Source organism: Scatophagus argus, chromosome 12 (assembly GCF_020382885.2).
Source record: "Scatophagus argus isolate fScaArg1 chromosome 12, fScaArg1.pri, whole genome shotgun sequence".
NCBI lineage: Eukaryota > Metazoa > Chordata > Actinopteri > Scatophagidae > Scatophagus > Scatophagus argus.
Window position 1 is genome coordinate 5,874,999 of NC_058504.1, and position 14,993 is coordinate 5,889,991.

At 39.5% G+C, this 14,993-nt stretch overlaps 1 protein-coding gene across 4 annotated transcripts in view; it reads left to right on the forward strand.

The window, feature by feature from the left end:
• The window catches only part of fam13b (family with sequence similarity 13 member B), a 65,227-nt gene that overhangs the window by 31,697 nt on the left and 18,537 nt on the right, over window positions 1-14,993 (forward strand). For all 4 annotated transcript variants that reach the window (XM_046406688.1, XM_046406686.1, XM_046406690.1 and 1 more), the window contains exon 8: window positions 13,567-13,611. In XM_046406688.1, the coding sequence (XP_046262644.1) occupies window positions 13,567-13,611 (45 nt within the window). The remainder of the gene's footprint in view (window positions 1-13,566; window positions 13,612-14,993) is intronic.

Here is a 14,993-nt window from a genome sequence, read left to right on the forward strand (position 1 = left end):
CCTCTCTGGAATAGAGCACTTTTACAAACAAAACGTGCAGATTGCTTCCCTTCAAATGCCTTTAGGAACTGCAAGGAAATGGAAGTCTTGAAGATTATTTTTATAAGGCCAGTTGAATTGGATAATTAAATGGTCAGAAGTAAAATATTTCAAACTTCAAATTCAGCCAGTGTTTTGCTGGCAATGTGTTCAATCTTAGGAGACAGTGGTTGCCTTTTTCTTAATATCAAACTCAACACTGACTGAACAATGTTTGAGTGCTACTTGAAACAGGTGGCAAAGTATTTACATACTTGCACCTTTTAACATCAAAGCATGTTGTAACTTTGTACCAAAAAAAAAAGTTGAAAAATAGTGTCCATCCCAATGTCATGTTTTTAGCACATCTGATTGGACCAATGAATATCTGTAAATACTGCAGAGTCATTTGACCCGGGAAGGAGGGCATGGTACGACTGTCAAAGTTTTATCCAAAATGTTCTTTTTATCATTCAAATTAGCCTATTTAGCTGACTCTAGATTCCACAGTGGTTCATACTTTATATTACAGCCATGCTACTGCACTTTAGTGTTCGTGTGTGTGTGTGTGTGTGTGTGTGTCATGCTGCTAGCCTTGTCCTGCTGCCCTTTAAGATGATTACAGACAGTAATCCATAATCCACACACTCACACAGTTTCTTCCACTACACGCACTCATGTTCACATAATTTAGCCCATGCAGCACATACGTTTTATTCTCTTTGCCACCCACTGTAACACACATACAAAGGCATATCCAAAAGCTGGCCTCATAGATGATCTTGATGGATCAAGATAACATGTTAACATTTTGAACATGCTGCCAGGATGTTCCAGGCAAGACATTGTCAATTTAGAGATTGAATTGATTGAAATTGAAGTTTGAATTTCAGTAATGGACATTTATGCAAATGAGGACATATTTAAACATAAAATCTTTACTGTATTCACCTCACTTGCATTAAGACCAGCATGCCAATGTCCAACAGTCTGGGTGTGAATACATAAGGTCACTGATGGCAGCAAAGCTCAGGCTGCTATGTGTGTCGTCTGTGCATGGGTATTGGCATCTTCGGGATCTAAGTGGTTTAGTAGTTTCTACGCTGTATGTGGGGCAACACAAAAGGATTCCTCTGTGTTTATATTTGTGTGGATTTAGGGTACAGCTGTTGGCGCTCAAAGCATTAATCGGTGCTGAAGGTAAATTATTTAATTTAAACTACGTTGGCGAGGCTGTCTTTATCTCAGTCTCATGTGATTGTTTTAGCTGGTATTAATTGTCTTTTAGCTGTGGCTTGACCTTGTCTAACCTCTGTGTCTAGTCAGGGGGATTAATGCTGCATTTGTAGATCTTGTTCTAGACAGCCCACACCACAAAGCCATTTAAACAATGTAGACCCAGAGCTTTAGAGAAAGCATCTGTTTATATTGCTAATGTCACACACTGATTTATTTTGAAGGGAACAATAAAGAATATGTATGTCTTTCTTTTGTGGAAACCCACTTACTTTGAGTCACAGGTTCACATAAAACAAATTTCAGATATAGACCTGAAGCTGTGTAGTTTCAGCTCGAACTAGAGAAATGATCAGTTATTAAACATTCCCGTTCATCCTGTGCTCAATTTCTGCCTTGATTAACCTGATGATTTTTTTCCTTGATTAATTGTTTTGTCTGTGGAAGTCCAGACAGTGGTGAAAAAGTCCCATCATCATTTCCTGACACCTAACTTTAAATATTCATACAGTTACTTTGTCTGAGTAACAGTACACACCCTCAGACATTCACTTTATCAAAAACATTCATCATAGCATTGGGAACCAGTAAATCTTGGACATTGTTTATTCATAAATCTCAGTCAACCCTCAGAATTGTTAATTAATTTTTTTGCCATTGAGTGAATTGATTACTTGTATCAGCTCTGGTCATGTCAAGATGATTTGGTCTTTTTGTGTGAAGAAAATGTCACATGTTTCAGCAGTTTTACAATTTCAAAGATTGCAGTTGTAGTTTAAATATAATGATTTTTTTTTGTAAAGTCATTTGAGGGGTGTTTTTTATGTATGTGTCTTGTGTCTCGGTTTGTTAATTTATTGTTTGACTCCATTTCATTGCTACAGAATGTAGTGTTACCTACTTTGATTGTTATTCATAGTGTCAGTAAATATCACCGCAAGTCTGTTGAGAAAAATTTTGATTGATTGAGGAAATGTATTTTTTTTTACTCGACATGACTTGATTGTTTTGAGAATAGCTCACTGCTCCATGTGTACATCAGTCATTGTTTGACACATAACTGGTTGTGACAGTGCTGAAAAAAGAATTGAAGTTCCCATCTACTGACTCAACATTAACTGTGGTTGAGTTGTTTGTCTACCACTTGACAGACAGGGAAGTCTGTCCTCTGTGGCTCTAACAGTGCTCCCTTAATAGACCCTGACAGCAAACAGACACACACCTCTTACATGCTGGCAGCCTCCGCTCATTTCAAATCTTATATAATCCCTGGTATTTCTCTTCAAATCTCTCTCCTTACACTGTCATTGCTTCCCTCCTTCGCTGCTCTTCTTATATCCTTGCCTCTGTTTGTCTCTGTGGAAAGTGTTTTTTCACGAGTTCACGAGAGTGAATTATCCTGGCATGCTGACACAGAGGGCTCTCAGGATGAAATCCTGGCCCCCCGTGAGGAGAGCGGAGGGAGGAATTAATGGAGAGAATGGGGAATCAGAGGGCAGAGAAGGCCCATGGGAGCAAGCAGAGGGTCAAAGAATTGGAAAGTGTCCCTGCTTGTGAACGAATTGCTGTTTTTAAATCTGAGTGAAACCGCAGACATTATAAAACACTTGTCTTCAATTTTGTCCTCGAATAAGAGCTTTCCTACCTTCCTTCTTGCTGTTACAACCATTGTAGCATGACTGACATATTGATATACCATCTCGTGTTGCAGATAGCCAGTTCTTACCGAAGGCCAGGGTGGTGAATCCTCTCATGGGATTTTCTTGTTATTTTTATGTGGAAATGCACTGGAGAGCTCCATGTATATGTCAGATACACTCTTTATAGGCTGTGCAAGTCGAGTCTAATAAAACATTGCTTGCGATCTGTGTGTAATTGGTGAATCGTACTACAGTGTAAAAAAGAAAACTGCATAGCTGAGCAAAGACAACAGTTTGCGTGTGCTATTCTCATGTCTCGAAAGTGCAAGAAAGTCTGTTTTTTTTCTCCCTAAACTTAATTCAAAACTGGCAATCACAAAATATCACACTCTCCAGTTTATTTATTTGATTCCATGGTTAAATGGTTGTCAAAGCTCAAAAAAGTTTGGTCTCAAAATAAGATTTAGGACCACTGTGTTGGATTTGGGACCAAACATTTTATCATGTTTCATCTCAGCCTAAAAATTGCTCAGGTTAAAGGGACCTGTAGGTTCTTCAGACATGGCCAGCAGAAAAATTGTGCAAGCCATTGGTTTTCTATGGAGAAAGCAGAGACAATGCATTTAACGCCTCTAATCAGTGTTGACTTAACTTTGACCTGTCAAAAGAAACCAGTGCCCTAAACCATAATTCCATGGTGGTCGTTTTCCGACGCGGGAATCTCAAATACTTCTGTGTTGCTGGTTGTAAGTCATACAAACAGGGAATCTGACAAATCGTTATCATTTATGTCCTTGCTGACTGATGAGCTTATGTAACACTATTAAATGATAATGCTAGCTAGGAAGTTGTTGAATGCTCATGTTAATGGCAACTGATGGGTTATCGAATATGTCATTTTACCTTAAAATATGGCCTGTTGTTTCTTCAGATTTTCACTATTCATTGTCTTTTCAGTTGCTGATCAGTTGGTAAGCGGTGAAACGATCTGTCAGATTCACTACACTTATTCCCTGCACATCAGAAAAACCTTCTCACCATGTTTGAGCTTCCCATCCTGAGCATGATGGCAGAGAAAAATGGTCGCTTTTTGAATATAGTCTGTGACATGCATCCATAATATCAAAATTTATATTTCTATTCATACTTAATATGTCTCAGTATTGACCCTTTTCTTTTTGTGAACAGAATGCCCTGTCCCACACGGTACATATCCATGACAAGTATATGTTAAATGTAAAATGAATATGTGACCTACAAATAGATGCAAATATAAATACAGTAAATAGGTCAGGACAGGAGTATCAGCTGTGTACTTACGGTGTTTTGACCTAGTTTATAGGTTGCACCTTCTTTTTTCTCTATGATTTTTCTCAAATCAATTGGTCTAAGTACCTAGTACATTAACTTAATTAGCTGAATTTAAATTCTGTTCTAAATTGTTCTATGCAAAAGGAAGTGATTAATCAAAATTTAGGATTAAAATATTAAATATTTTCTGAAACTCAAGTAAGTTAGCACAGGCCCCAAAGTGTGCCTGAAAACACTTTACTTCAGTAGTAAACCATTCTTAAGAGATACGTCTGTCATTTCGTGGTCTGTTTAAAGCTCAAGGGATTCATTTTTTTATTTATTAGATGTACAAAGTGGTCAGTACAGTTGTACTAATCAGTGATGACTGAAGAAATAGAAGTCCTCTCTCTCTTTCCTTCACTTTGTCTGACTTCATGCCCTCCTTCGCCTGCTTTCCTCAGTCTTCACTTCCTGATATGGTTGAAGCCTTGGTGCCAGCACTGGACACAGTGTGTAATGTGATATACTTACTGACCTAGATAGCATTACTCGCAGTGTTTTCTATCAGCTCTTACCCACAGTTCTGGTACAGCTGTCCTATCTGGCTTTCTGAGGAGCAATTTACAGTTTTGGCAGAAGACAAATATACAGTTTAGTTAGGAGTTGGCCAAACTTAGAATAAGACCAGGAAGGACACCAAACTAACCAAATCTATTAATGATAAGTGATTGAAGTTGTGTACTATTTATTCTTTCTTTTTTCTTTTGTTTAGGGATTTCTGGAATGTTGTAGTGTCACTTTGAGGAAGTTGGGGACTGTTAGGGTATTTTACAATCTTTCAGCCACACGTTGTTCCACAGTATATTTCACACAGTTACTTGCAGTAATGCTTGTGTTGTATTGTAATTAATAAAGTACCATGGTTATGGACAATACTTATTCCTTACTGACAGGTGTCAGTAATACTCATCCTGAAGTCTTGGTTTATCTGAGCAACAGTCCACGGTCCAAAAATATGTAATATAAAATGGTGGATCATAAATCAGATGGATAAAAGCAGCACATCTGCACACCCCAACTAAAATTGTTGAACAACTAATCATTCATCATCATCAGCAACAGTTCTTGCCCAGAGTAAAGCTAACTGTCATGAGTAAGACAGACCTAACAACCTTACCAGGAAGGAAACTAGGAATTATTTTTACTGTATCACATAAATGGCCATTTTCTTTCTTATATGGGCTTCAGGTTTGTCATGGAAATTCATGAATAAGTCAGCAATGTTTTCAGGAACTAGAGTGATTGTTTGCTTACTTTACTTTTGTACAAGTTATTCATTCCACTTTTAACGTGTGTTCATATTCAAATACTGTTTTAACATGATGTATGATTCTTGACTTCAGCTTTAGACATTCGGAGCAGATGTTCATTTGGCACCATGCCAGTAAGGGTGGCAAATGCTTTAACTGCATTTAACAAATCTTGTTCATTCTTAGATGCCAAACATCTCTCTGAGCCGTGACTTTGATCTTAAAATGGCTTTCTGTTGAAAGGTTTCTGATCAAAACAGACTCAAAATATTGAAGTCTTACAGGCAAAATGCTCTGAGTAGCTCCTTTGATTCAGAGTTAAAATGTTTATTTGGTTTAGATTTAAACACATCATCTTAAAGTCAAATATTCTTTGGTTATTCTATTGATGTTCTTCGTCTTTATTTGTAAAATTGTGTTGTCCAACTGTCTTTTCAAAGCTTTCTTTCAGCTCCAGTTCAGATCTGCTTAAGCCATGCAACAATCAGTTGGTAGATTAAACCCTTTTTGTGAGGTTTTTCTTTCTAGTCCTTGATCAAATCTTGTATAGTCTCTAATATGATATGCTCTCTTTGATTTGAAAGAAGTCAATGTGAAGTCTTGTCCTATTGGAGACACACTGGCTGACAAACAGAAACATTATGAGGACTAAAGGTGCTAACCTAGTTTTCTTGGCAGTGATATGTGCGTATGTTGATTTACGCCTAATCAACAGTGTTGCCCAACATCGCCACATGACACAGATATTACTGATATGCTCTTGTGAAACACATTAATTACGTGCGAATACCCCTCTCGTTCTTTATTCTGTTCTCTTTTCTCTCATGCTTTGTTCCCCCCCTCCTCCCTCTGCCCTCTGTGTCCCTTGGTACCTGCTCCCTCTCTTTTTTGTCGTAATGATCATCTTGTTATGTATCACTATCTGCTGTTCATCCCTTCATTATCAATCATTTGACTAGTGTATTAACAGCAATAATTGTCTGAGAAGATGAGGAAGCACGGCCCTTACAAAACACTTGTCAAGATTGACTATGATTATTTGCATCGTGTGTGTGTGTGTGTGTGTGTGTGCGTGTGTGCGTGCGTGTGTGTGCGTGCCATTACACAGCCCGCTGGGTCGACTAATAACTAACTGCTGAGTTGTAGTCACCGCTGATCATCAGAAAAAAATCAGCCACCCCTCCCACTTTCTGCCTCTTGATTGGCCCACAGAACTCCTTCCTTCTTTTCAATTGGCTCCCAGTGTCAGCCCCTCCTATCCCATTGGTGGTTCTGGAGTTGTTGCCTGGTTACATCAGAAACTCATATATTTGAGCAGAGCTCTGGATGTTTACTGCAGCACTTTTACAGAGTGCAGACTGAGACAACCTCCCTCACTAACACACACTCATTCAAGAACACGCACACACTCGCCGGTTCAGAGGACTCCACAGAATGCACCCAGGCGATACCCTGGCTGTGCTGCTAGACCTGCTGCTGCTGACGCTGACACCTCAAAGTGCTCAGCTGGGATAACCTTCGCACTGGATACAAGGCTGTGCTACAGACCCACCCGATACTGAAAAACAACAAATTTGAAGAGAGAAGACACTGAGAGTTCAGATGGAACAAGCTTAGCAGCTGGATACTGCTCCTACAGGAGACGTGTGAAGTCATTAACAGGCAGAAAGAGTGAAGAGAACATTTGAGCTGATTTCTCTGCCGGGTTTGAAGAATAATAAAAACAGATGGGACTTACCTATGTGAAACTAACCTGCGTGTTAGCTTGCTGACCACACTGGGCTGATGACGAAGTGACAGCAGAGAAACTGACGGAAACAGCCCATCCGACTCACTGTAACCACTACAGGCTGGAGACACTGACATAAAACACCCACAACAAAACAAAAACGACAGATCACAGTGAAAGAAAACACAGCTGGGAAAATGAGAATGGCCTGTGACATTCTGCTGCAGAGGTAAACACCAGGGTTATATAACTACTGGACTGGAATGATTGAATGAAAGGATGAAAAAATGAATTGATGTGGGAAAAATCAAATAAGTGATAGAATGACTGGTGAATGGATCAACTAATGAATGCTGGAATGACTTGGTTGAGAACTTCCTGAGTTTATGATCTTACTTTATTATGTGTGGAAGAATGGAGGGAAATGAGCTTGAATTGTGTTTCTTGCTCATTGTTTTTGTGCCAGGCAGATGAAAGAGAATTGAGACAACAGGAAGTTTGTGTCTTTTCTTTCTGCAGCAAACAGAACAGGAGAAGGTGGATTGAAAGGGGTCACGGACTTACTTAACAGCTGATATTGTGTTATGCAATCTTAAGAAGAAAGAAAGCAAGGAGGGGAGTGGTGCAGTCTGGCTGGGAATGTGTCAGCGTTTTATAAGGGCAGAACATGACACCTGACCCATTTTTATAATAAGCACTTTCTCGAATTAAGACTTCATCAGCCAAATGTGCTTTTTTGATATATTTGACACATCCATCTTTAGCAAATAGGTGTGACTCCAGGAAATCACGGTTGTTGGCAGTTTCTGTATGTTCTTAACTTTATCGGTTACCAAAATACCTTAAGAAACTCTTAGCAAGCAATTTGTTAAATTTTTTTTAAAATATTTGTTCGATATGTGTCAATTACAGAGTAGAGGTGAGGGAGAGGGGTATGGGAATTGCTGGTGAAACGGCTGGTGAATTAATTGATTTACAAAAATTTAGTTTCCAACAATTTTGATAAATAATGAATCATTAAATGGTTTATCAAAAGTGGATTTATTTGGAGCTGCAACTTACAACTAGTTTCTTTATTAATTACTCTTACTTTATTATTTAGTTAATTGAATAATTTCCAAGATGATGTCCTCTTATTTTTTGTTCTGTCTGACCAACAGTCCAAAATCCAAATTTTTTTTAATTTACTATGCAGTGAAACAGAGAAAAACAACATCCTCACCCTGGAGAATCTGGAAACAGAGAAATTTTTTAAGTTTTTGAAATGATTAATTGGCATCACATTGTGAATACACTGACAGCTTTGCGGCTGTAACAGATTATGTTTTCTGTCTATGTCTTCTGGATGGTTCCAAACCATCTCTTGGTTGGATGTGGATTAATAAATAAATAAAAAATAATTCACAGATTAATGAAAACAATTGTTAGCTGCAGTCCACACCTGGAGAATGTTCTAAGCATGTTTATGCATTTATATATGCATGCTCAGACTTTGTATCCGTTTGTTGAAGGAGGGTTGAGGCAGACTGAGGAGCTGCAGAGGCTTTGTTGAGTCAGTATAATAGATTAACACATGTCTGTGCGATGATTAAGGGGAAACCAATGAAGGAGAGCTGCAGTGGTCATTTATACTCCCAAGTTCAAAGCAACTTTTGGAAACAAGCAAATGAGCAGTGTCCATGCAGAAAACACAGACCTGAAGTCTTTGGGGTGTGTGTGTGTGTGTGTGTGTTTGAGTTGTGGGTTGTTTGAACTCAAACAGTTCCTGTAAGACTGTGTGAGAGTTTCTTGGCTCTGACATGAAGGACTATAAATGTTTACTCTTTCAGAGGCAGCAAGAAGAGCTGTTTATGAGATGTTAGATGGTGCTTATGATTCTGTGTGTGTGTGTGTGTGTGTGTGTGTGTGTGCTTTGTGAATTGCACACTGGTTCTGTGTGTTGTTGTGTGTGAGGGAAGGAAAAGCTTTAATAGACAATGGGTGTGTTTGTGTTTGAAGTACATTATGTGGCCAAAAGTATTGGGACACCTCACCATTACACCAACAGTGACTTTAATCACATCCTCCCTACGTAGATAGATTTGCAGCCATAAAGGCTTTGACTCTTCTGGCTTTCCATTAGATTTTAGAGGGTTTCTGTGGAAATTTTTGCCCATTCATGCAGTAGAGCATTTGTGAGGTCAGACACTGATGTTGGACCGAAAGGCCTGGCTCACAATCTTCCAGTTAAATCTAGGTCTTCAATGACGTTGAGGTCAGGGCTCTCTGTGGGTCAGGCAAGTTCTTCCACACCAAACTCATCCCACCATGTCTTTATGAACTTTGTTTTGTGCACTGGGGCACAGTCATGCTGGAATAGAAAAGGGCCTTCGACAAAGTTGGAAACATAGCATTGTCCAAAATGTCTTGGTATGTTGAAGCATTTAGATTTCTCCTTCACTGGAAGTCAGGGGACGAGCCCAACCCCTACAAAGAGGTGTGTCTGTATTCTTCTGTCTACATAGTGTTGCTTAGCAGCCAAAGTGAAATATCTCCTTTTGTGCATGCTAAAGTGGTTGATGAATTTGTGTGTGTGCGTGTGTGTGGATGCATAGACTGCAGTAGTCTGTGGTACCTCCCAGCCAGAACTGAGAAGAGTCGGGTTTGCTGACAGCAGCACTTCTGTGGAATCACATCTAACCTCTAACTTACCTTACACACACATTTACAAACACAACATATGCACACATGCACACACAAGTATGGTCTCTCTCTTTGTTGGCTTTACATCGAGCCATCAGAATAATTGTTGTAAATAATGGGATGTACTTGATCAGGGCTTTTCCTCATTCCCATCTGCACTAAGAGCACAAAGTTCCTTGTTTGTCATTTTATTCTGTTTAATGCAAAACTTTATAGTCCTTGTGAGATGTCCTTGTTGTTTTGTCACTCACTCAGCTCAGATGGGTCCACTGATATCTCAGAACAACCTTTCAGCTCCGCAGTACACCATGTATGTGATACTGCAGTATTATTGAGTTAAAATACTGCAGAACTTCAGGTTGGAACAGATACACAAAAAAACAAATTCTTACTAGTTTCAAGTGGCACTACTGTGCCACTCTGAAGATAAATTAGCATTGGGGACCTAAATGCATTAGTCAGCCCTCTGGTTGAGTTTGTAATCTGCCACCAGAGATTTTTCCTGCTGTGAGGAATCCGGTTAGCACACTGAAGGTTGGCCTGATGTGATGTGAGCGAATCTGACAAGATTCCAGTCACCTCAGATGCAATTAGTGAAATAAAAACAGTAACCTAATAATAAATAATGTCTTTTAATATCACTTTAAATCAAACTAATCATGTCACAGGGTAACAGTGGTAGACCGTTTGTGATGGGCGGATATGAACAGAAAAAAAAATAGTAAGAGACCTCCATCCATCCATCCATTTTCTATACCGCTTATCCGTCAGGGGGAGCTGGAGCCTATCCCAGCTGACTACGGGCGAGAGGCAGGGTTCACCCTGGACTGGTCGATAGTAAGAGACATCATCATCAAATCAGATTCCTAAACAAGCAGACTATTTGTTTGCTTCACAGACAACATACTGCTTAGGCCACTCTAAAGGGTTTTATGGTATCATTGCTATCAAGGTCTTATCTCTCCCTTTGGCTACTACTGCAGTTGTCACGGTAGGACAGGAGCTCATCCAATCTGACCTACTTGGAGAACATTCGAGAGCCAAGTCTTTACTTGCCAAGTGCATCTTTGGCACCCTTGCACATATGGCAGTTACAGGCCAAACTCAATAACAACAATACATATGTAACCTTCATGTGTTTTAAGTTGTTTGGGGACGCCCTGTTATTGATACCCCTACAATGACTACTGAAAACATGGAGGAGGACACGCTTGTTCTCTAGCTATAAAAGGCTCATTCTTCGTTTCATGTGATTATATGCTAATAAAAACATAACTATGAGTCTTATGTTCCATTTTTGCCCCTAATTCCTGATAAACCCTACCCTCTGGACATTTAAGTTAGTCTTTAAAGAGCAAAAACAACAACAACAACAACCCCTTGAAGTGAATCTAGTTATGTATTTTTATTTTTGTCAGAGCAGTTACCCCTGTCTTTGTTTTCTATTGTTATATTTCTAGCCAAGTTTTAGAAAAAGTAATGTGAGTAGAGAAACTTAATCTTAAAATTTCAGAGCGGAATGGAAAGATAAATCTTTTTGCCCACATTTTGTTAAAAGCCAATTAATGTTTGAGATAACATAATCACACTTAATGAAAATCTCTTCAAAATTACTGTCTACTGCAGATCTGTGGTCCTTTAGGGCTCAACTGACACTGATATAAATGCTATCTCTTCTGCTTAGAGAGCTCAAGGATGGCAGCAATGCCCCAAAGGCCACAACAGTGATTTTAGCTCAGGTCTTCAGGGGCAAAATGGTGTGAGGTCAGATATTATCTTTGCTTCTAAGGCAATTGCATAACGTCCTGGAGTACCTTGTCATGGATCTATTGTTACGCAGCCTCCCAGAGTGGTCCTGTTCCCTGCTGTAGGGGGCCTGCAGAGTGGGTTCAAAGGGCAGTTCTCTAAGCTGACTAATAGGAGAAAAGTTTCAAATGACAAATGATCTAATATAAACTCAGTCCAGATAATTGTAGACTCAAAAATATATGTCAGGTGTTGGAGAGAGACAGACAAAACAGAGAAAAGTCAGAAGCTAATTTAGCATAATTTAAGTACTTAATCCGTCAATTTGGGAGAGCTGTTTTCACGTTTAATTACTCCTTTTCGTAAAGTCTTTGGACTTCTTTGGCAGGTTTATTGTTTGATGTCCTCAACACCAGTAATTCTCTCCTCTTTTTGTTTGTCTTTCCGTCACATGCACATTCGCAGTCAAGGTAACAGTGTCAGGGAGGGAATGTGAGACACATACCATTGGAAGCCAATAAGAATTGAGGGAGGAGGAGAGGAGGTTGAACGAGTAAAGAAACACTGTGGAGAAACAAAGAGAAAGGACAGTTTGAGATAAAGTTAAGCCAAAAGTAGAGGTGATTAAAAATAATATGTTTAAAGCCTGATCAGTTGGATTGAAATAAGGAAATGGAGAGAAAAAGTAATGGGGGGGGTATTTTAGGTAAAATAAAAACCAAAAAAACAAACAAAAAAAAAACACTTCAGCAGGTTCAGCTGGATGATGGGATTTTAAATGTCTGATTAGGTTTGTTGTTCTGGATGTTTTTGTGGTGTTCCCCCATGGTGTACTTTGACCTTACATGTATTATGCACTGTGAGCTTTGCGTGCTTCTGTACTCGCAGTGAAGAACTTGTTAGCGTGCAGCTGTGAGTTGTCGCCTGTGCCGCTGTGACTGACCAGTCGGTTGATCTGTGAAAACCATCTGATTCCGGTCCCTGGCCAGTCGATCGGTACATCTCTTATTTCTCTCTCTCTCTCTCTCTCTCTCTCTCTCTCTCTCTCTCTATACATATATATATATATATATGTATGATATAGATATATAAAAAGATAGATATTATATAATATACATTGCAAAAACAACAAAATGAAACCAGGAAAGGATCAGAAGAAAAGATAGAGAAAGAAGAATAAAAATGGAGACATTATCGTCTACCATCTGCCATTAAAAATTCAGTCTGTATCGATCTGCCTGAGGACCTCTTACTGCAGGCAGCATACATCCACATACATAAAAAGCTTGCATAACATCACCTGCTGTTGTACACACACACAGAGACAAAAAAAGTACATATGAGACATGCCCCTGCACTTGAGCATTATGTGAATGACCTTGTGTTGTTTGTCTGTAAGAGTATTATATAAATCTGGAATCATTGTGTGTGTCTGTGTGAGGCTGCCAGCAGGATGCTGAATCAACAGACACATCCCTGCCACATCCCTGTTTCATCACACACACACTCACTTCCTTGCTTAGGGAGGATTTAGCAGAGCACTGTAGCCTAAATAACAATCTTCCCACCCAGATAGGCGCCTGAAATTTTGTGTATTTGTGTGTGTGTGTGTGTGTGTGTGTGTTGGGCGAGTAGTTTTTTTGTTTTTTTTGATACTGTCATTTGGCACAAGGGATCTTAAATGACTTTTTTTTTTTTTAACTCACACTTAGTCTTTGCTCTCTGTCTCTCTAGCACACAGTACAGACAGATGTATTCATGGTTCAGTTGTTATTTTTTTCATCCTTTTTGCCTGTTTTGACTCTACTACTGCCTGACACCCACCCAAGGTCATTTCATGTGAGTATGGGAAGGGAGGCGAGGAGTACGTGATGTTCTAACCACGCTGTCCTTTTCCCGTCTCTCTTCGCAGCTCCCACCTCTCCCCAATATCCATCTTGCCTGCTGACTCTGCAGAGTAAGTACACACACGCAACAGTAATTTTAACCACTCGCAGTAACATACATAGGCACTTCTTTATGTACACACACTCACACCTACATCAATCAGTGACAACATTAAAACCACTGACAGGTGATGTGAATAAAATTAATAACATGTTTGCGATGCAATGTTATGCGGGGGTTCTGGCAGTCATGTGGATGTTCTTTGGTGCACACCACCCACCTAAACATTTGCAGAGCAAATACTCACACCCATGGCAACGGCTCTTCCTGTCAGCAGCAGCCGCTCCCACCCCCCTGGATAACGTACTCACGTTTAGAAAACAGCTCAGAAATGTTTCACCGTAACAATGACCTGCAGACTCCCCAGATCACAACCTGATTGAGAGTCTTTTGGATGCACTGGGATAAGCTGAATTCACCTTCCCATCAGGTGGGCACTATTCTGATGATGGTGACCACAGAATACCCCCCAGAGGTCCTGTGTCCCTTTCTCTGACAGGTCAGAGCTGTTTTGGCAGCACGGAAAGCACCTACAAATTATTAAGCAGGTTTTATTTTAATATTGTGGCTGATCAGTGTACACTCTGACAACCTGCGGAGATACACATCTCATGTTCCTGCTACACTAAGTAATGTAATTTGAAATTTTGTTCGCAAGTAATTGTAAAACAGTAAGCAGTTCCTCCTACAAATGCAATTAAAGATTGATAGAATGATAGAAATTGAGAGGTGTGAGAGAGAGACATCTGCTGAGAAGGCATAACATGAATCAAGAAAGAGGAAATGCATGCAGCGAGAAGAGACGAGTTGGGTGAGAGGTAAGAAGTTCAGAGGAAGTGATAAGGAGGAAGGATGGTCTTCCGTTTCGAGTGTCAAGCTAAATTAAAGCCTTTTGCTTGCCTAGGTGCTTTTAGAGCCTCGAGGACATGAACTCAGCAGTCACGTGACTGTCAGGCTTCTGCACCATTGCATGACATGACAGATTAAACGGATTAAAATAATTTTTATGGTGTTATACATTATTATCATTTTACTGATGTGAAGGCTTGTGGACACAAACACAAAATATCTCAATGCTCAGGAATAGTCATTAGTCTAATGTTTCAAGAACACAAGGGAAAACATGAAGTCAAGTTGGTCCTGCCAAAATCACCATGTTTACTCTGACATTTGCATTTGGTGACATCAGCATATCCTGAAAGGTGTGGCTGATTATTTTTAGTATGTTAAGTATTTGATAAATTGTTATCTTGGGCTGACATTTATGTTTTGTTTCCAACACTACAAACATACTACAACAACCTCAACTTATGTCTTCTTGGGTGTATAGCCTGCAAGCATCACCTTTTGTATTTTTCAAAATAAATGTTTATTAATCAGACTTCATCTACG